This window comes from Microcaecilia unicolor, chromosome 9, assembly GCF_901765095.1.
Source record: "Microcaecilia unicolor chromosome 9, aMicUni1.1, whole genome shotgun sequence".
In the NCBI taxonomy this organism is placed as follows: Eukaryota; Metazoa; Chordata; class Amphibia; order Gymnophiona; family Siphonopidae; genus Microcaecilia; species Microcaecilia unicolor.
The window spans coordinates 122,373,879-122,395,901 of record NC_044039.1 but is presented as its reverse complement, the minus strand read 5'-3'; the positions used below and the strand labels follow the sequence as shown (position 1 = coordinate 122,395,901).

The 22,023-nt window shown below is 40.5% G+C and overlaps 1 protein-coding gene across 6 annotated transcripts in view; it reads right to left on the bottom strand.

Moving 5' to 3' along the window:
• The window catches only part of GPHN (gephyrin), a 907,672-nt gene that overhangs the window by 27,828 nt on the left and 857,821 nt on the right, over window positions 1-22,023 (bottom strand). For all 6 annotated transcript variants that reach the window (XM_030213888.1, XM_030213889.1, XM_030213891.1 and 3 more), the window contains 2 exons: window positions 12,242-12,328; window positions 10,521-10,595 (listed from right to left, as the gene is read on the bottom strand). In XM_030213888.1, the coding sequence (XP_030069748.1) occupies window positions 10,521-10,595; window positions 12,242-12,328 (162 nt within the window). The remainder of the gene's footprint in view (window positions 1-10,520; window positions 10,596-12,241; window positions 12,329-22,023) is intronic.

The window sequence follows — 22,023 nt, the reverse complement described above, 5'->3', positions numbered from 1 at the left end:
AGCACAGCCATAGGACAAGAGCAGGGGAAGGAGGAACCGGAAGACGAATAGGAGAGAAGCAAGGGTAGCCAGGCGGAGAGCAGACACAGGTGGGTGGAAGCAAAGCAATCAAGGAGCCTGGAAGCCAGGCAGAGAGAGAGAGCACACACAGGTGCATGGAAGCAAAGCAATTTAAGGAGCTTGCAACCACCGCTCGCTGAACAAACCCAGAGAAGAACTACACACACATGGCTCAGGGCAGTGCCAGTCAAGTGTGCGTGTCGACGGGACCCAGCGCAGCCCGAGGACGCTGCTTGCGTTGAGGTAGGGGACATGACAGATAGTTCTCCAAAGCTGTATTCGGTCTTCAGTCACATGGCTAATTGTTGATACAGATGTCCACAGCTGCTGTTATTGTATCAGTCCATCACATTGCCAGTCTTCCTCTTTTGCACTGGTCTTCATTAGTGAAAGACATCATGCTTGGCAAGGCTGATTTTTCTCTTTGCAGGATGAGGTAATTCTATAAAGGAGTGCTTACATGTAGGCACCCTAAAGCAGCTTGGGCAGGATTAATTCTATAATGCCACCTGGGTGCCTAGATTCTGTTATAAAATACTAGGTAAACTCACACCGACATGCCTAAATGTAGGCATGCCAATTTATGTCAGGTCTATGGTAGGCGTAAATGGGCATACCTAAGTATGGCAAGCAATGCGTTCAACTTACAGAATTCTATAAGTTGTGCATGTAAGTGGGAGACATGTCCATGTTCTGCTTATGTATATGTTCCTCTTATAGTTACACACTATAGCACTTTTGTGCATTCTTATAGAATAATGCTTAGGGCATGTGTATGCCTAAGTGGCACTTTATGCTGTATTTACATAACTGCAGGCTGTTGAACAAAAGTATGAAAGATTTGTTGAATAAAAGTATGAAAAATGCGGAGTGGAAGGCTCCATGATTACAACAAGCTGTTTAACACTAACCCTCCTGAGGCATGAGAAATGTGACGGACATTAAACATTAGCCAAAGGCAGGCTCCAGAAAGTCTGTGGGCTAAAAGGTAGGGGGTAATAGAAAGCAGATGTTCTGCACATGATTAACAGTTTGTGGTATTCAGAGACTTGCACAGGAATGTTGTATGAGAGAATTGGTCAGATGCCAAAGAAGAACGATATAAAAATCAGTATTGGAACAAAGAGGTAGCAAGCATTTTTGAATTTTTCTTTGTCTGTCTCTGCTTTCTTTGTCTGTATAGAGCATCCTGATTTCTTTTGCTTTACATTGCTTGTTTTAATCATCATTCTGGTTTGTATATTGCTTATCAAGAAATGCTTCCTGCAATAGCCCATTGAGCTATGCAGAAAAATTGTAAATACACTGTTTATATTAAATATCGTCTAGCCTTCTCTACAAAAGTGGCGGCATCCTTTTCTTCAAAGTGGCGAGCCAGCCAGGAGTAGGAGTAGGAGTAGGCCGCACACGGAAAAGAGAAGGCGAGATTAAGTTGTTGTTAATGAAGTTTTTTTACAGGATTGAAAGTAAAGCAAGCGTTGTTTAACCTGATAATTTCTGTGCTCCACTGATGTGGGATGATCAAACTACTGACGTGGACATACAGGTGATAACTCCTGGGCTTGCTAAAAGAGAAATAAGAAGACGCGTGAGTAAGCTTACACTGTGGCCTTATTACCGATATATTTGTTTAGCTTTGTAGTTTTCTTTTTTGTATATTTTCTTTGTTTAAGTGCATTAGTATATTTTGTAGGTTGTGGCTCTATGGAGAAATTGTAATAGTCAGAATAAATGAAAGGGAAAGGGGCAGATAAGAAAGAAAAGCCTCCTGTATATGCTATGTATTTAGATTTAGATAGTTCAAAAAATGCTCCCCTTTGCAGCATGTCATAGAATTATTCCCATTAGAAAAAAAACAGATTGAAAAATACATGAGAAATGGATCAAATATGATGCAAACTGTCCTCAGTATGGATCATTTGATCGTCCAAAATTATTATCTCTCCTGGAATACTTACAACAAAATAAAAAGAAGAAGAAAAGCTTAGAATGCAGATGTAGAAAAAAAAGCAGCCTTTGGTTCAGCCTGAAGGTTGAGGAATGTCAGCTGTTTTTGATTTCTCGGTGTTTGGCTGTTAAAGGTTAGAAGGTCCGGAAGAACTGAATTTTCTTTGTTCCTTTTTAAAAAGATTGTTTTAGATTAGATTTAAAGTAAGTTTGATTTTGTCTTATAAGGTGATCTCTGTTTATTTTAAAAATATGTGTTATTCTGTTTCTAGTTCTCTATGTGGAATGTCTTTGCAATTTAACTTTGTTTGACTCTTTTTTTAAGTGAGATTCCTGCAGTGTTAAGAGATCATCTGGCTTGAATTAGTCACAGTCCTTAGTTCTGTGTGTAGGGCTAATAGGGAAAGAGGTGATTTAAAATCTTTAATAACATCTGAACAATATGAATTTGTCAGCAATTGGTCACTATGCTTCAGAAATGTTATCAGAATGCAGGAATGCCCCAAGTACAAATGCAGACGCAGCAAGGATTAATGCCACAAGTAGTAGGGATGCCTGTGAGTGCCCCGCAGACTGCAATACAGCAGCCGGCGATGCAATCACAGGGACCAGGGGCTGCAGTACAGAGACAGGGTACTGTAAATGCTTTTCCAACTTGGCAGAGTATTCCAGACCAATGCTATTGACTGGAAGCAGACCAGTGTCAGGAAGAGGGAATGATTTTCAGATTAGACACAAGGGAACCCTTTATTACATTGACAATTGGCAAATATGGAACTCCTGTGAGATTTTTGATAGATACAGGGGCGAGTACCTCTGTATTGTGTGCAAAACCACAGGGAGTTAAGCTTTCAAATCAGTATAGAACAACAGTGGGATTTACGGGGATAGAACAAAGAAAAAGGCTAACAGAACCGACTCTGGTGCGATTGGAATGCCAACCGCACGGTTCAAGGGAGGCTGTGGTACCCTTCTTAGTGGCACCTGATTGCCCAGTAAATTTGTGGGTAAAAGACATGGGAAATAGTTGGGCAGCTATGATTAATCAAAACAATGAAGTAAATGCACCAGTAGCTTTTTTGTCAGGCTCTTTTAATCATGTGGAGAAGGGAATGAAAGAAATACCAAAGTTACTGACAGCTATAGTGGCTGCAGTAGGTAAATGGAGAGCACAAATGCCTTTTGTTCCTATTGTAATACATACTAACCACACGATTAAAACGCTGTTGAGCCCTAGCCAGACGGCATTGACAGCCACTAGATTTGGAAAATATCAAGCAGTACTTTTAGGACAAGATATAAGAATAATACCATTAACTAAAGAACAGAGAAATAAGATAGATCTGCTTTTTCCTGTCGATCAAGAGGGTGAGATTGATACTATAGAAATCCCTACATTTCATTGTCTTACTTTTGAACCCTTATCTGATGGATTAATATGGTTTACAGATGGAGCTTGTGAAAGGACTGTTGCAGGCTTTGCCTGCGTGCAGGTAGATGAGAATCTAAGAAAGATAATGCAAGTACAATATAAAACCCCTCCTGATCAGACTGCACAGCATGCTGAACTTTTAGCCGTTATTACGGCCTTACAACACACTGATATGACTCAAAATGTCACTATATATACTGATAGTGGTTACGTTGCAAGTTCACTACAGTATCATATATTAAAATGGCAGCGTAGGGGATGATAAACCAGTGCAGGTAAAAATCTACAACATTACACATATTGGAAATTGCTATTTGAATTTTGGCAAGAAGGGAACGTGAAGGTAGAAAAACTGCAGTTGTGTGGACCCCGGCCCACACTGAAAGGCCAACCTTTGAGGCACTAGGTAATGCAATGGCTTGATTGCAGCAGCAACGGAGGTGGTTAAGCAAAGTGAAAAGATTTTGTATAATACTAGACAGACACAGGGAGGCCACTTACGAATGTAGATAAGATTGAAATGTGGCAGCCAGAGGGACAGGAAAGTGAAAAATGGTTGAAGAGAGGATGTATGAAATTGGGAAGTGAATGGTTTAATGCAGAAGAAGGATTACCTTGTATGCCAATGAGCCAGGCGATTAAGGTATTGGCTGGTTGGCATGCAACCATGCATTGAATAAGGAAACAATGAGACAACAGTTTGAACAAAGGTTTGGACTTTGAAAATTGATAACTTGGTTCAACAGGTTGTGCAGAATTGCATGGTATGCAATATTAACATACCTAAGCGAGGTCCTAAAATATCACCTGGGACCTTCCATACCAGAAGGCCCAGCAAAAGAATGGTATATTGATTTCACTGATATGATTATTCCAGTGCAGGGAAAAAGGTATTTGTTAGTTTGGGTGGATGCTTTCTCAAGGTGGGTAGAAGCATTTCCATGTAAAAGGGAGACAGCACATGAAGTGGTACAATGCCTGGTAACTCATATTATGCCAAGACATGGGTGTCCGTCTAGAATAATTTCTGATAACGGGACACATTCTAATAACAGTGTTTTGAAAGAAATGGAAACGATTATGGGTTTAACACACAGAAAAGTATCAGTGTATCGCCCCACCTCCAATGGTTTGGTGGAGCGCTACAATGGTATTTTAAAAACTAAATTGAGAGTATTACTGAAGGCTTTAACAAGGAAACAGCAGGTAAACCATATACCTGGCTTGATTTGTTACCATTAGCTTGATGGTTATAAGGGCCCAACCTAATGGGCGTACTAAATTGACCCCATTCCAAATTCAGACAGGACGTCATTTTCTTCCCGATGCAGACAGCAAGTACTGATAGCACAGCTCAGTACTGGCAAAAGCTACAACCTATGTTGAACCTGACAAGTGATATGATCCGAACAAATGTAGTATCACAGGCAGGAACTACTAATGATGTTTGTGCTTTTAAAGTAGGTGACCTAGTGCTACGAAAGAACTTTACACATAAAACATGGAAGGATCCTGTGTATGTAGGGCCTTTTGCTATCACGGCCCTTACTCAGACCGCTGCCTGTCTGGAAGGTCATACTTCTTGGATACACTTATCAGATATTCGACGAACTAATAATATTGGAATGGACAAAGAATAAACAAACATGTCCCGAAACATGATGGTATTGGGATGTTGTTGTTTGTTAATGGACAATGAACACATATGATAATAGACTTGTTGCAGCGGCAAGATGTTGAATCTGACTGATTGTATCATATGTGCCCACTGACTGACATCATCCTTGTCCTTGCCAGCTATGATATATGGGACTACAATGATAAAACCATGACTGTGATCCCAATAATGCCTGTGTAAGGGATGATGAAAACCTTCATTGGACAAATGAGACTATTTATAAGCAAGCCTTGCTTACGGACAAGTATCCACAGACATCATGTTGGTGTCTGATTAATAGTATGATAACTGAACACATTCCCCGATAAAGTGCACTTACACGCAGATGTTGTAACAACTGATTCAATGAATGTTATGCTTTTAATTTGTGTAATTTTAATGCCACATTAACTAATGCAATTGGGCATTATCCTTATAATTGTTCTTATATGAAACTAAGAATGACAGTGTACTTCCCTTGTGATGAAACTCACTGTCTGTATTCAAAAGAATATAAATTTGTACCTAGTACAATTGAATCTGTTTAATGCTGTGTAACATGTGTAGTAGCATGTTTGCAAAGATGTGCCAGGATGCTTTTAAAATAACAATGATACTGAAATCAAGAATAATAAAACTTAATATGTCAGCCAAAAATATTGAAAAGCGTGCAGAAACTGAATGCCACAAACAAAGGGGGGAGGAAATTTAGAAGGGAGGTAAGGAAACAGACTGGAGCTAAAACAGATGTTTGAGTCCTGGAATACCAGACCTCAAAAGGGAGGATTTGTTGAACAAAAGTATGAAAGATTTGTTGAATAAAAGTATGAAAAATGCGGAGTGGAAGGCTCCATGATTACAACAAGCTGTTTTAACACTAACCCTCCTGAGGCATGAGAAATTTGACGGACATTAAACATTAGCCAAAGGCAGGCTCCAGAAAGTCTGTGGGCTAAAAGGTAGGGGGTAATAGAAAGCAGATGTTCTGCACATGATTAACAGTTTGTGGTATTCAGAGACTTGCACAGGAATGTTGTATGAGAGAATTGGTCAGATGCCAAAGAAGAACGATATAAAATCAGATTGGAACAAAGAGGTAGCAAGCATTTTTGAATTTTTCTTTGTCTGTCTCTGCTTTCTTGTCTGTATCGAGCATCCTGATTCTTTGCTTTACATTGCTTTGTTTTAATCATTCATTCTGGTTTGTATATGCTTATCAAGAAATGCTTCCTGCAAGAGCCCATTGAGCTATGCAGAAAAAATTGTAAATACACTGTTTATATTAAATACGTCTAGCCTTCTCTACAAAAGTGGCGGCATCCTTTTCTTCAAGGCACACATTATAGAATTGCCTTTCATGAGTCCAAAGTATATAAGTACATAAGTAATGCCACACTGGGAAAAGGACCAAGGGTCCATCGAGCCCAGCATCCTGTCCATGACAGTGGCAAATCCAGGCCAGGGCACCTGGCAAGCTTCCCAAATGTACAACATTCTATACATGTTATTCTGGAATTGTGGATTTTTCCTAAGTCCATTTAGTAGCGGTTTATAGACTTGTCCTTTAGGAAACCGTCTAAACCCTTTTTAAACTCTGCCAAGCTAACCGCCTTCACCACGTTCTCAGGCAACGAATTCCAGAGTTTAACTACGCGTTGGGTGAAGAAACATTTTCTCTGATTTGTTTTAAATTTACTACACTGTAGTTTCATCGCATGCCCCCTAGTCCTAGTATTTTTGGAAAGCGTGAATAGACGCTTCACATCAACCTGTTCCACTCCACTCATTATTTTATATACCTCTATCATGTCTCCCTCAGCTGTCTCTTCTCCAAGCTGTAAAGCCCTAGCCTCCTTAGTCTTTCTTCATAGGAAGTCTTCCCATCCCGCTATCATTTTAGTCGCCCTTCACTGCACATTTTCCAATTCCACTGTATGGAAGTTGAAATCTTGTCATTTGAGCTTCAAGGAAAGCTTAGGTTCAATCTCTTCCAATACTGATGGATTGTTCTTCGGGAAGTCCACTGTATATGCAGTATTTTTTTTCCAGCACCATAATTCAAAGGCATTGAATTTCTTCTTCACTGCTCAAAGTTTGCATCCGATGAGGTTATTGAAAATACTACCAATTTGAACAAGTGAATCTTTGTATGCAGAGGTACATCTCTGGACTTGAAGGTCTCTTCTAGGTCCTCAATAGTCATTTTTCTTCTACAAGTGATGTCTTTGGATTTCTTGACTACTTGTTTCGTTATTAATCCAGGCAGGTTGAAGCTGTTTACTATTTCTACTGCTTATCCATCAAGGATATTGTTGATTTTACCATTTATCAGGATCTTTGTCTTCTTCACGTTAAGATGCAGGCCCATTTTGAGACTATTACTTGATCAGCAGATGTTTCAGATAGTAACACAGTAGATGATACCAGATAAAGACCTGTACAGTCCATCCAGTCTGCCAAGATAAACTCATAGGTATGATGTGATACTACATACCTATACTTGAAGTTGATTTGTCCTTGCCATTTTCAGGGCACAGACCGTAGACGTCTGCCCAGCACTGGCCTTGTTCTCCAGTTACTAAAGCTGAATCTGTCCAGCCATGCTGAAGGCACAGACCGTAGAAGTTGGCCCAGGACTGGCTTTGCTTCCCAATTACTGGTGTTGCCATCTAATTACGATTTAGCTTGTTTGGTTCCATGCCTTCTATATGTAATTCCTTTATGTTTATCCCACACATTTCTAAATTCCATTATTGTTTTCATCTCCACTACCTCCTGCAGGAAGGCATTCCAGGTATCTATCACTCTCTCCATGAAAAAGTACTTCCTGATATTATTCCTGAGTGACCCCCCCCCCCCCCCCCCACAGCCTCAATTCACCGTCCTCTAGTTCTACCACCTTCCCGTCTCTAGAAAAGGTTGTTTGTAAATTAATACCTTTCAAATATTTGAACATCTGTGTTACATCACCCCTGTCTCTCCTTTCCTCCAGGTATACACATTCAGGTCCTCAAATCTCTCCTTGTATGTCTTGCGACACAAACACCATACCATTTTCGTTGCTTTTCTCTAAACCGCTTCAAGCCTTTTTATACCCTTAGCAAGATACAGCCTCCAAAACTGAACACAATACTCCAAGTGGGGCCTCACCAATGACTTGCACCTCCTTCCTTCTGCTGGTTATATCCCTTTCTATGCAGCCTATACCCCATTCTATGCAGGCTGTGGCCACCACCTTGTTGCATTGTTTCGTCACCTTGAGATCCTCAGACACCATCACCCCAAGGTTCCTCTCTAGAGCTGTACTTATCAATCTCTCCCCTCCTATCTGGTACATCTCTTTTGGGTTTCTACAGCCCAAGTGCATCACTTTGACCATTCTTCTAATTTTCGGAGATCTCTTCTCATGGTTTCTACTCCCTCTGGGGTATCTACTCTATTGGCTACCTTTGTCTCATCCACAAAAAGGCAAACTTTTCCTTCTAATCCTTCAGTGATATCTCTCACAAATATATTAAACAGAATTGGCCCCCATACCGACCCCTGAGACACTCCACTACTCACCTTCCTTTCCTCTGAGTGAATTCTATTTACCACCACCCTCTGCTGCCTGTTGATCAACCAGTTTCCAATCCAGTTCACCACTTTAGGTCCTAAGTTCAGTTTTCTCAGCTTATTCACAAGTCTTCTATGGGGAACCTTATCAAAGGCTTTGCTGAAATCCAAATAGATTATATCTACAGCATGTCCTTCATGGTCATCCTGTCAAAGAAATCAATCAGATTTGTTTGGCAGGATTTTCCTTTGGTAAAGCCACATTACCTTGGATCCTTCAACCTGTGGATTCTAGAAAGTTATCTTTTCCTTCAGCAGCAGCTTCATATTTTTCTTACCACCAGTGTGAGGCTTACAAGCCTGTAGCTTCCCACTTCTTCCCTGTCCCCACGTTTTGTGAAGAGGGACCACATCTGCTTGTCTCCATCCCATGGAACCTCTCCCCTCTTTAAGGATCTATTAAATAAATCCTTTAGATGTCCTGCCAGGATTTCTATGAGCTCCCTCATATCCTGAGATGTAGCCCATGTGGCCCTATAGCTTTGTCTACTTTCAGATTTTCAAGCTGTTATAAATGCTTTCTTCTGGGAAACTGTACAATATCCACCCCATTCTCAGATATACCCTCGGCAGCCAAATGCAGCCCTTCTCCAGGATTTTGTTCCTTGAACAGAGAAGAGAAGTATTTGTTTAGCACGTTCACTTTACCCTTATCACTCTCCACATAGCTATTCTCAGTATCTTTCAGTCTTCCAATTCCATTCCTAGCTTTTCTCCTTTTGCCAATATATCTAAAAAAGGTCTTGTCACCTTTCTTTACCTCATTAGCCATTTTTCTTCCGCCTGTGCTTTCGCCAGCCATATTTCCCTCTTCATTTTCATCCATTAGTAGTAAAGGTTGTTGATTAAACTTGGGATGAGAAAATTGGTGGAAGACTTTTCATAAGTCCTGCTTCTCTCATGATTTGTTCTGCATATAAATTGAGCGGGTATTGGGAAAGTATGCAGCCTTGTTGTATACCTTTGCCAATTCTGTTTCTCTTTGTTCCATTCAGACTGCTGCTTCTTGATCAAGGTTTTGCATGAGAACTATCAAGTGTTCTGGTATAATCATGCTTCTTAATGTGACTCAGATTTTTTCATGACACCATTTCTGGGCCCTCACATAAAATGTACATAATGTAATCATTTTAGCAAACCATTTGCAAAGGATTAGTGATGTTGCTTGTTCATTCAGATAGGTCCACTATTCAGTGATATGAGATGCAGTTAATTAGATAAGTTGGCTGAATATACCTGCTAAAGTTAATCAAATACCTATCTGGTTAACTTTATAACAGCTATTTTTTTAAATATTTTTTTATTGATTTTTAACCATCATACAAACATTGACCATTAACAATAAACAAGATATTAAGATACAGTTCTCATCAGCTGTCAACATTTGAATCAACATCTTTTAAACCCCCACCCTAAGTTAACCCCATACAACTTATTCATCCCTCCCCTCCCCCAGATCGCACAGATGTAAAGTCTTAATTTAAATATTTTCTTACAGTGTCATATGATTGCCAAAAACTTTATAACAGCTATTAATGTGGCCAAACTAACTGGATAGTGCTGAATATTAGCTTACTCGGTTAAAACATATTGGCCAAGTTTGCCTCTCTCCCCTTCCATATAGAACTGGTCTGCAGGGGTGCAAATTTGAAAATGTTTGCGCCAGTAACTCCCAAAATTACCCTGACAAATCTTTGAGTACTACCACTGATACAATTATAATTAACATAGCTAATTTATTTACTGACTGGCTATTCAGACAGTAAATAATCAATTTCTACCACTACTGCACCAAATAAACATGTCTACCCTGGCTTCATAAATACCCGGCCAAAGTGAATCTGTGCATGAAGGTCTATATCCAGCACCTGTTTCAAGTAGTCCCTTAAGAGAGAAAAATATGGAAAAGGATTTCTCATGATTTTCAAAGCATTAAACAAAGGGCTGTAAGACAAGAGCATGGGAAATATCACCAGAGTTGGTGAACAGGTTTTAGTGGTGAGACACAAAGTTGTAGATTTACCATATTTTGATTTCCCAGCCAAAATAGCTTGTGGAGTCCCCAAGCAGTGCTTTCAGTGGACAGAGGGTCTGTTCATAAAACTACATTTGTACTAGTTTTGCAACACTGAAAACAGGCAGGTTTGTCTATGACTAACGTGCAAGCTGATTCTCAAACCCTACCACCAGTGGTAAGGCCAATTAGCGTGGGAATAGCGCAAATATAAATCTGCATGGAATGTTCAGAGGGTTTTAGCACGGGAATAAAATGCATGGCAGAGATGGCAGCAAATTGTATTTAAATGTAGTCAAATGTATGTTAATGATGTCTTTGCTATGCATTCCCAATGCTCAGAGAACAGCGCAAAAACAAACCCTGCCTTACCGCTGGAAAAATGCCAGCTCGGAGCTGGTGGTGGAAGGTTTGAAGAGAGGATTTCTTTTGATTTCCAGTTTCAAATCTGTATGTTTGCTGAGAAATAAATGTGAGTCTGAGCAAACCTGACACTGAAAGCACACATTGGCTTTCAAGTTTAGAAAAAAATAAATTGAACAGCTTATATTTAAAGGCGCTGAAGAGCAGTGCTGATGTGTGCTTTACGGTGACGTTTGCCTAGCGCACTAGCGCATGCACACAAGAGCTGAGCTTACTGTAAAACTCTTCTGTGCATGTGCCAAGCACGTTCCACAGCGAAACCGCCTTGCTTTCGCTTTTACAGCATTCATATAATTTGAATATTTTCTTTGAGCACTGGAGAGCTGTTTTTTCTGTGCTATTCTGGCAGTGTGGGATCTGCGCTATTGTCTTTACCGTGGGAGTTGAGAATCGGTCCTACTGGCAACTGTAGAGTACTAAATACCTGTGTAACAGTTCCATCAAGAATAAGTTTAGAACATGAATATAACTGTACATGATGGAATGAGTACAATGCTAATATGAGTATAAGCAAGGCTTCTAGTAGGTGTTATAAATTGTAAATTGAAGTGTTATTTTCTAGCCAATTACAGGTTCTTTGAGAGTACAACAAATCATTATTGGGGTGCAGGTGCCATTGCTGAGTATCTTCCAGTGGAATGAAAATACACACATTTGTTCAGCTTAGGTCTCATCACCATGGAAAAGATATAAAAACAGAGTACAGATCCAAAACAGGCAATGGGAGGGATGGTAAAAGTACTGGGAAAGTGTTTAATTTTTCTGCTGTTTATTCAACAAACACCTATTCCTTTTTTTTTGCACTGGGCATATTTTATTGATTTTTCCAGTTAAAACGGAATCAGAAGCCTAAATGTAATATAAGGGGCTAGGGCTAAAGTACTGTCTTTGGTGTAGTAGTATGTAAAATGGTGCATGGTTTTAAGGCAAGTATGGTATATCCAGATCAAAAATTGTATCTATGGGACTATAACAGTAAAGGGACTGTGAATACATTATGAAGAAAAAGTAGTGGTGTCCTCAGTTCAGTGTTAGTACAATAACACTGCCATACAAGGGGACTGAGTAGAATCATGAAGAAGGTTATTCTTACTTTTCTCCCATAGACACTCCCCCAGATGTGATGATTACATCAGCACGGCTGATACCTTCATTCAAGGCATTTAGTAAGTCATCTGGGCTGCAGAGAAATGCACAATAAAACAAACAGAATATCACATAAGTTAAACATGTCTAAAGTTCTATAAGTGAAACAGTGAGCACAGTGTATTTTCAAATGGCAATGGTATTTTTTCCAATAGTTAATAGCTGTGTGATTGTTGTGCTAATACCCTTGAATGCACAGAAATAAAGTTAAAAGAACTGGTCCTCATGCATTAGACTAACGATACATTTCTTGGTGAATGTTTCAGACCTCATTTTCCCTTTACTCTGGTCAAAAAACAGAATAAAGAAACCAAGTACTTAGTGTGGATCATCAAAACCATTTCAATGAGTCTGAAGGGAAGAGGTGAGTGTGTGTGGAAAGGGTTAGGTTGATGGGTGATCAAAAAGTGAGACAGTAAAATTTCATGGCACATGGTGAATTGAAAAGCCAAGACCTTTGCTGAGTCCTTGTCAATAATTAGTAATTAAGGAACCATAATCTCTTAAGAAAAATGAAACCATTATCGTGTTTCCTTCCTTTTCCTCTCCCACCAGAAAACAGATCTGCTAATGGGGAAAAGCACAATTCTGAACTAGCATCACTGCTGAGTAACCAGGAAATTGAAAAGCAGGGATGATGTACCTGAGGACTGCGGTGTAATGCTTTGTCTGGCTGACAGCTAATTCATCCTATGATGGGAAATGGCACAGACAACTGAGACCCACAGTATTGCCGAAGCTGCATTGTTTTATGACCAGTGCTATATGTTTCTAAACTGCTTACAGGAGAAGAACTCGAAAATGTACACTCACCCTCACCTGTTTTATTTTACATGACGAATTAGGGGAACTATTTATGAAAAAAATAAAATATACAAATGTAGATATTTCATAATTTGTCACCTAACCATCTCATCTGTATCAGTTTTTATGTTGAAAACAGGCCGAGATGCCTGTGACTACCCTGCAGAGCTATATAAGATTAAAGAAGACCCGACATAAATTGACAGAAACCAGCAAAGCAGATGTCAGATGGGAGAAAATCCTGCCTAATCTTACTGGTTTCAAGTTGTAATACAACACAGTCCCAAACTGTAAAAAGACTAAAAAACTGCTCAGAACTGGGGCCAGCAATAAAACAGAGGCAAAAACAGACCTACAGGGTATATAAGCATGGCTGCCTCAATTTAAAATGCTAGTCTACCATGCCCAAACAAACAATGGTTTGCTTAATAAGGTCAAGACAAATAAAATTAAACAAGGGAGTAGAACAGGATCTTCATGGAGTAATCTGTATGGCAATGCAGTGAGGACAGTCCAACCCCCCCCCCCCCCCCCCAGAAAAAACAAAAAACAAAAAGACATATGAGCCCTAGAGAGTGTATATTTTCTTTGTTCCACCGAAACAAGTTTAGAAAATGTTTTTGTTATCATTACAACTTCCTGAGTTAAAATCTGTCAAAAAAATAAAATTATTGCACCACATGTATACCAGTGCATTTCAGCCACAATTTATTCTGCATTTGTGAGGCTGTTTTATAAAGACATGTAGGTACTTATGCTGTCTTCGTAAAAACACACCAAAACAGATGCTTACTTTGCCTTTCAACCTGGCGAACTGTTATAAAATTATCATTCTTTTCTCTGTGTGGGCTTTTATGAATCTTAAAGCTGAAGTACATGCATACTTTGAATATGAAAAGTATCCCAGAATAGACTTACATGCTCAAGTGTAAGCAAAACATCGAAGCAGTATTCTGTAAGGGCGTGCATAAGTGGCATGGAAAGTAAATGCATGGGAGGTGTTCACATGGTCAAAGCATGGGGTGGGGGGAGGTTGCCACTTATGCACACAACTTACGAAATACAGTAAGTTTTGCATGCCTTTGCTGTATTTGGGCACCTGCAGGACTATGGCTGGTGTAACTGCAAACAGATCAATGTAAGGCACACCAATGCCAGGTTATACTGGTATTCTATAAAAGAATCTGGGCATCCAGAGGTGGTTATAGATTAAGCTCTCCCCATCTGGCACCAGGACACCTAAAAGGAGATGGCCCTCTTACAGAATTGCCTCCAGTGCACAAATATTGTATTAATTTATATGCATATGGACACATTTTTCAAAAGTATGTAAAACGCAGAGTCCTCCATAATCTGCTAATGTCAGCACTTTGACTGTTAAAGAACACATATAGATTATAGGATTTGATAATCTACCTGTGTAAATGTGCACCCCAAGCATGCTCCAACCAAACTCTGCCCATGTGAATACCCACCTGCAAAGTACATGCCATTGAATATTGGCACATACTTACAGAAGAGCACTTAGCCAGGAACTGATCATTTCTTCTTTACATGACTAGGATGATGGCATTTATATTCATTCTTGTCACCTAAATTTAGGCAGCTCCTCATAGAATTACACCCCAGTACGTGCACATATTCTGCAGGTAAATCATTGTTTTACAGTGGAAATGCTTTTGAAAATTACCCTTCCTCTGGAGATTCCCTTCACTTGCAAATAAAGCCTGTCTGCATGGAAGATTTTTGCTCTCCAGTTGTGCTTTATGAAGCTTTATTATCTCTGATTTGTAAAATAAATGATGTTTTTATTAGTGCTATGTATTTCCCAATTCATTTCTAAATGAGCTCAGGGTCACAGCTCTGCGACAGGCAGAAATAAACAGGAGCCTTAGGGCCCAATGCAATAATAAAGAGGAGCTACACAGCATGCTGCATTTCTACAAACACTCCAAATTGGTCAGTATAATTGGCCCATGTGCATGCCTAAGGAATGCTGTTTATCCCACATTTAGTGCTGGAGATGGATCATAATGAATAAGGATCAAACACTGGGCACGATAAGTCCCTTCATTTATCACATATTATTTGCTGCAGTCTTTCTAAAAAAAATCATGCTGAAGCAGCAGCTGAACAAAAATAGCTTGGACATTTTTCAGCTGTAATAAGCTTTGCTGCTAGAGGTGCATAACTGTACTATGTTGTAAGCTGAGCAAGGGCAGGACGCGTAATGGACAGAGCAAACCTATAACCATGTAAATCCCAATTCAGTTCCCTTATTCATCCACTCAAACCTAGCAATATAACTAAAGGAGGACATGCCAGAGCCAAATACCAGGCAAGCAGGTACTCTGTAGACTTCAGCTATTACTGTTGCTTAGAAAACTTACAAAAATGTGTTCTTGACTTATTTCAGTGCATAAAAATATAAATAGCCAAATAACACATTTAGGTCTTACACATGCTATTTAATGAACTTGTTCTAAGCTGATGTGCACAACAGGGGTTTTCTGTAACCAATACATGAAAAAAGGCTCTAGCGCAAGACATTCAAAACAGCAACTGTATTGTTTCAAAGCTGTTAAGTTTGGAAAAATAAGAAATAAGATATAATTGTACAGGCTGCACCACCAACCCCTAGTGAACTTGCTTTCAGTCGCGGAAATGTTATCTCAAAATGGCATCAGCGATGTCACACGCCATCGATCTTCAAATATATAGGCCAGTGGCGTAGCCACAGGTGGGCAATTAGGGCTCAGGCCCACCCAACAGCAGCACATGTATTAGCGGTAGCAGGTGGGGATCCCAAGCTCCGCCAGCAGAAGACTTCCCCCTGATGGTAATGAAAACGCTATTTTCCAGGATACCAGCACCTGTGCATGCTCACTTTTCAGTTTCAGCACGTGCCTACTGCAGACTGCTAAGGTGGAAAGAAGCGTTTTCCCGCCAGCTGAGATTTTATTTTGGTGGAGAGTGAAGAGGAGAACACTTGGTGCCCACCCACTTCTTGCCTAGGCCCACCCAAAATCTGTTGTCTGGCTACGCCCCTGATATAGGCTCGTTCGTTTGGAATCTCTTAAAGGGGTTGGTGGTGCACCCTGTATAATTATATCTTATTTCTTGAACAACTTTTACTTGTTTCTTCACCAGGTATTGAACATTACCAGCACCAGTTCCTGAAGAAGCCTTGGATGTGTGAAACGGTGGCCCTGTCGAACTTATAAGAATGTTTGCTGGACATTAAAGCTGAGTGCTTCCTTTAAGTCTCCTTAAGACAAGGGAGGGAAGAAATGCATATGTAGTCTAATGACTTTAGACCAAGAAATAATATAATTATCTAAGAATTGTTCATTAAATCAGAGACACTGTTTGGAGTTTTTATGCCCGATGATTGAAACCTAACACTGAAATCGTCTTGTAACAGTGTTCAAAGCCAAAGGCATTGTGACTTGGGCTTCTGAGGGCTTTTCTCCAAACTTAACAGCTTTGAAACAGTACAGTTGTTGTTTTGAATGTCTTGCGCTAGAGCCTTTTTTCATTTATTAGATTACTATTTTTTTGCCCTAGCATTACTGCATTTTTTCATTAATTAGCTTTCTGTAACCACTTGGCAATCAGAAAACCCCATGATTTCACACATATTCAGAAAATCAACTTTTACATACTCATTTTAAACTGCACACATAAGGGTGAGCAAAAGCCCCAGGTTTCTAAAAACTGACGCCCATGTGGATTATTTTACAAATTGTTGAACACACTGATGGTATATTATAAATAGTAATTGGGACAATATTCAAACACAGTGGTCAATAATAATTTTAAAAAGCCTTTCTGCTGTCCTAACTATGTGCATAGCTATCCAGATAGCAGCTGAATATTGTTGACTATCCTTAGGTTTAGGCCAAACTGTTGCTCTGCTCTAGCACTATCCACATAGTGCTAGGGTGGTCTACAAGATTTTTCTGCAGTACTAGCCAGATAGTGCCACTAAAAACTCACAGGGCACAGATAGGGCAGTATCCAGAGAGCACTTGCTTTTAGAAAATAAATGCTCTAACCTGTTTTTATTACTACATTCAAACTTCTCCATACTAAATCCAGGAAGGTGAAAGGGAAAATGAATGCTATAAAATGCAAGGCCTTTCTTTTTTCATGAGAAAACATGAGACATGGGGTATAAGAACATCTCTCTCCTCCCAGAATCTCTCTGATTGCCCAATGGCATCAAGTTGAGGAAGAACTAAAACACCAGGTGCCCATAAAAAGTTGTGGAGGAAAACGATTTGACAGCTGGTGACCTAAGTCTAGTGCCTTGTTGATTGTAACTGACAATCTGATTAGTATTAGGTGCAGGCACCTTCACAGAACAGTGCGGGAAGGGAAGCCTTATCCTGTCACATGGTCCATCCTCACTTTCAAAGACAATTTCAAATTCCAGTGTTACTATAGTGCCTGTAATGCATCATGTACAGGTGAGAGACACAGAAAGATACACTATAGAAGCAACTGTAGTATGGCTGTATGGCAAACAGCATTTTTAGCTGGTTAAATATACAGGCCCTAGTTTCAAAAACTAGCTTAACTAATTTTGTGCCTACAGGAAAACTTGAAACCAGAGGCAAATTTCAAATATGGAGCAAAGCTACAATATAATTCTATGCATAGTAGTAGCAGCTTTCCTTGGTTGCTCCTGTGTACAGGATCCCTGGTAGTACAGCTTAACACACAGCTGTTTGAAACCATCTGCTGCCTTAGTCGCTCCATGCTGTACACTTGCTGAATCACTGCTTTTCAGTGGGAATTGCATGACACTAGAATCAGCAAAGTCATCAAAGCTCTGAAATGAAGGTACATTGATTTATAGCAAAGTCACACTGGGATTCCTTTTGAATTACGTAGAACTACCACACTAATACTGAATGAATTAATCATGTCTCATTTTATTACCGTGAGCAACAAATGGTTTACTGATGGCTGTGCACTATGTTACTAAGAAATCAATGTGGCCTTGGCAGCTGATAAGTGGTGGTCAAAATGCAATTAGTAGAGTTGCTCCTTTCCAACTCCCCATCCCATGTTCTCTTTGCTCCTCCCTACTGGATACAGTCACTTAAGATAAGCTGGGCAAAAGCTTGGTATCTGCAGTTTTCATAAATTGTGAAATTTACCCAAAATATATTTATTATTAGTCGAGTCAATAACTAATGTGGGTAGCAAGCATGTTCTTTTAAATGCTGTCTGTGGTATTTAAAAACATACAAGTGCTGCTATCCAGATATGTCTTGTGTACTACACATAAATGCTCCCTGTGGATTACCACCGAACTCCATTGCCACAAACTTACTCCCCTGTTTACAAAGCCGGGCTAGCGGCTGCCACTGCGCTAATGCCGACACAGCCTATTCAGCGCGGCTTTGTAAACAGGAGGGTTAGATTGTAAGTCTGGTCCTTTGGGGACAGGGAAATACCTACTGTACCTGAATATAACTCATCTTGACCTACTACTGAAAAAGTGTGAGCTAAATCTAAATTATTAATAATAACAATAATAATAATTATTATAGGTCCTTAAGCATCAAGGACATAAACTAGAAAAAAAAGGTATAATTTTTACCTAGATCAAGGCAGGTTCAACAGTGGGAAACACAGGGCAATGTATTTCCATGCCAAAATACAGTATTTCTCTCAATGCAAATTCAACTATGCAGCTATTCAAAATAGTAAATAGTCTACTGCAACTCCCACAATAGAACCAACCTTCCCAATTACAACTGATCTGCAATAATTTTGGCATACACTTTGCCAACAAAATTAAAGGTCTCCATGAAGGCAGTTCCATAGAACCTCCCAACAGCTAATGAAAGAACCACAAGGAGAACCTTTCACAAGGCTGTGGTAGAACGTGGCCTTAGAACGCCCTTACATGAGTCTTTCTCGTGTGCTAAGGCCATTTTTACTGCAGCTGGAAAAGGCCAATTTTCTGAATTAGTGACCACGCATTGTTGCTATTAGTGTGCAGCCATTACCAAAAATTAGCATGTGAGCCTTTACTGCCACCTATTTTGTAGTTGGTAAGAGCTCACTCACTAAGCCCGTGCTAATCAGTTAGCGCGTGGCAATGTAGATGTGCTGATTAGTAAAAAAACGTCCATTCTCTGCCCGCAGACATGCCCCCCTTAGGCAAAAAAAAAAAATTAGTGTGTGGGTAGCGTGCGCACAATTGGAACTTACAATGGGATGCGTAAGCATGCCCTGCAATTAACTCTTTTAAGATGTGGTAAGCACGTGCTAGTGTTTACCGCAGCTTAGTAAAAGGACCCCTAAAATTGTTAGCTCCTGTCTTGAGGAAGGGCAGCACCAATGATTGAAGTCTACAAAATCCTGAGTGGTATAGAACGAGTAGAAGTAAATCAATCAGAAGCAGCATAAAATGTACTGTACTGTTTGGGGATATTTCCAAGTACTTGTGGCCTGGATTGGCCTCTTTTGGAAGCAGGATGCTAGGATTGATGGAGCTTCCATTTATCCCAGTATGGCAATACTTATGTACAAAGACTAGGGGATACTCGAGGAAATTACATGGAAATAATTTTAAAACAAATAGGAGTAAATATTTTTTTCACTCAATGAATAGTTAAGCTCTGGAACTTTTGATCTGCAGTTAACTGTGAGTAAACGTGCTTATTCAAATAAAGGACTTTTTCAAAGAGATTAGTCTTCAGGTGTCAACTGGTGTGCCAAGGTTATACAGCAGCAACAAGTCCTAGAGGCCTACGTGTATGCAGGTCCCTGGAGCACTTTTAGTGGGTACTGCAGTGCACTTCAGGCAGGTGGACCCAGGCCCATCTCCCCTACCTGTAATACTTGTGCTGGTAAATGGGAGGCCTCCAAAACCCACTGTATCCACATGTAGGTACCCCATTCACCCCTAAGAGCTATGGTAGTGTTGTACATTTGTGGGTAGTGGATTTTGGGGGAGGGGGGTTGGGGGCTCAGCACCCGTGGTAAGGGAGCTATGCATGTGGGAGCGTTTTCTAAATTCCACCGCACTGAGCTCTAGGGTGTCTAGTTGGTGTCCTGGCATGTCAGGGGGGCGAGTGTACTACGAATCCTGGCCCCTCTCATGACCAAATGGCTTGGATTAGGACGTTTCTGAGCTGGGCGTTTTATTTTCCATTATCGCTAAAAAAAAACAAACGCCCAGCTCACAAACGACTAAATCCAGGGCATTTTAGTCCGTACAAACCGTATTTTCGAAATGAAAGATGGACGCCCATTGTTTTCGAAAATACGGTCTGTGCCACCCCTTCACGTACCCGTTCTCGGACATAGACGCCCATAGAGATGGGCGTTCGCGTTCGATTATGCCCCTCTATCTCTCCTACTGTCATCCCTTTTATCTGTCATATTCTCAATCTTTCACTGTCCACTGCGACCGTTCCTGATGCCTTCAAACATGCCGTAGTCACACCACTCCTTAAAAAACCTTTATTGGACCCTACCGGTCCTTTCAACTATCACCCCATCTCCCTCCTCCCTTTCCTATCCAAGATACTTGAACGTGCTGTTCACTGCCGTTGCCTTGACTTTCTTTCATCTCAAGCTATTCTGGATCCACTTCAATTTGGCTTTCGCCCCCTTTATTCAACTGAAACAGCGCTTGCTAAAGTCTCCAATGATCTGTTCCTGGCCAGATCCAAAGGTCTCTATTCTATCCTCATCCTTCTCGATCTGCTGCTTTTGACACTGTTGATCACAGCCTACTCCTTGATACGCTGTCCTCACTTGGATTTCAGGGCTCTGTTCTTTCCTTGTTTTCTTCTTATCTCTCCCAGCGTACCTTTAGTGTACACTCTAGTGGATCCTCCTCTACATCTATCCCACTGTCAGTTGGTGTGCCTCAGGGATCCGTCCTGGGACCTCTTCTTTTCTCCATCTATAATTTTTCCCTCGGTACTCTGATCTCATCCCATGGTTTTCAGTATCATCTTTACGCTGATGACTCCCAGATCTACCTCTCCACACCAGAAATCTCAGCCGAAATCCAGGCCAAAGTATCAGCCTGCCTGTCTGACACTGCTGCCTGGATGTCTCAGCGCCATCTGAAACTAAACATGACCAAGACTGAGCTTCTCATCTTTCCCCCTAAACCAACCTCTCCTCCTCCCCCATTCTCTATTTCTGTGGATAACACTCTCATCCTTCCTGTCTCATCAGCTCGTAACCTTGGGGTCATCTTCGACTCCTCCCTCTCCTTCTCTGCACATATTCAGCAGACTGCTAAAACCTGTTGTTTCTTTCTCTATATCATCAGCAAAATTCTCCCTTTCCTTTCTGAGCACACTACCAGAACCCTCATCCACACTCTTATCACCTCTCGCTTAGACTATTGCAACTTGCTTCTCACAGGTTTCCCACTTAGCCATCTCTCTCCTCTTCAAACTGTTCAAAATTCTGCTGCACAACTAATATTCCGCCAGTGTCATTATGCTCATATTAGCCCTCTCCTCAAGTCACTTCACTGGCTTCCTATCCATTTCCGCATACAGTTCAAACTCCTCTTATTGACCTATAAGTGCATTCACTCTGCAGCTCTTCAGTACCTCTCCACTCTCATCTTTCCCTACGTTCCTCCCAGGGAACTCCGTTCACTGGATAAATCTCTCTTATCTGCACCCTTCTCCTCCACTGCTAACTCCAGACTCCGTTCCTTTTATCTTACTGCACCATATGCCTGGAATAAACTTCCTGAGCCGGTGCGTCAAGCTCCATCTCTGGCCGTCTTCAAATCTAAGCTAAAAGCCCACCTTTTTGATGCAGCTTTTAACTCCTAACCCTTATTCACTTGTTCACATCTTCACTTTAACATTCCCTTATCTCTTGTTTGTCCTGTTTGTCTGTCCTAATTAGATTGTAAGCTCTGTC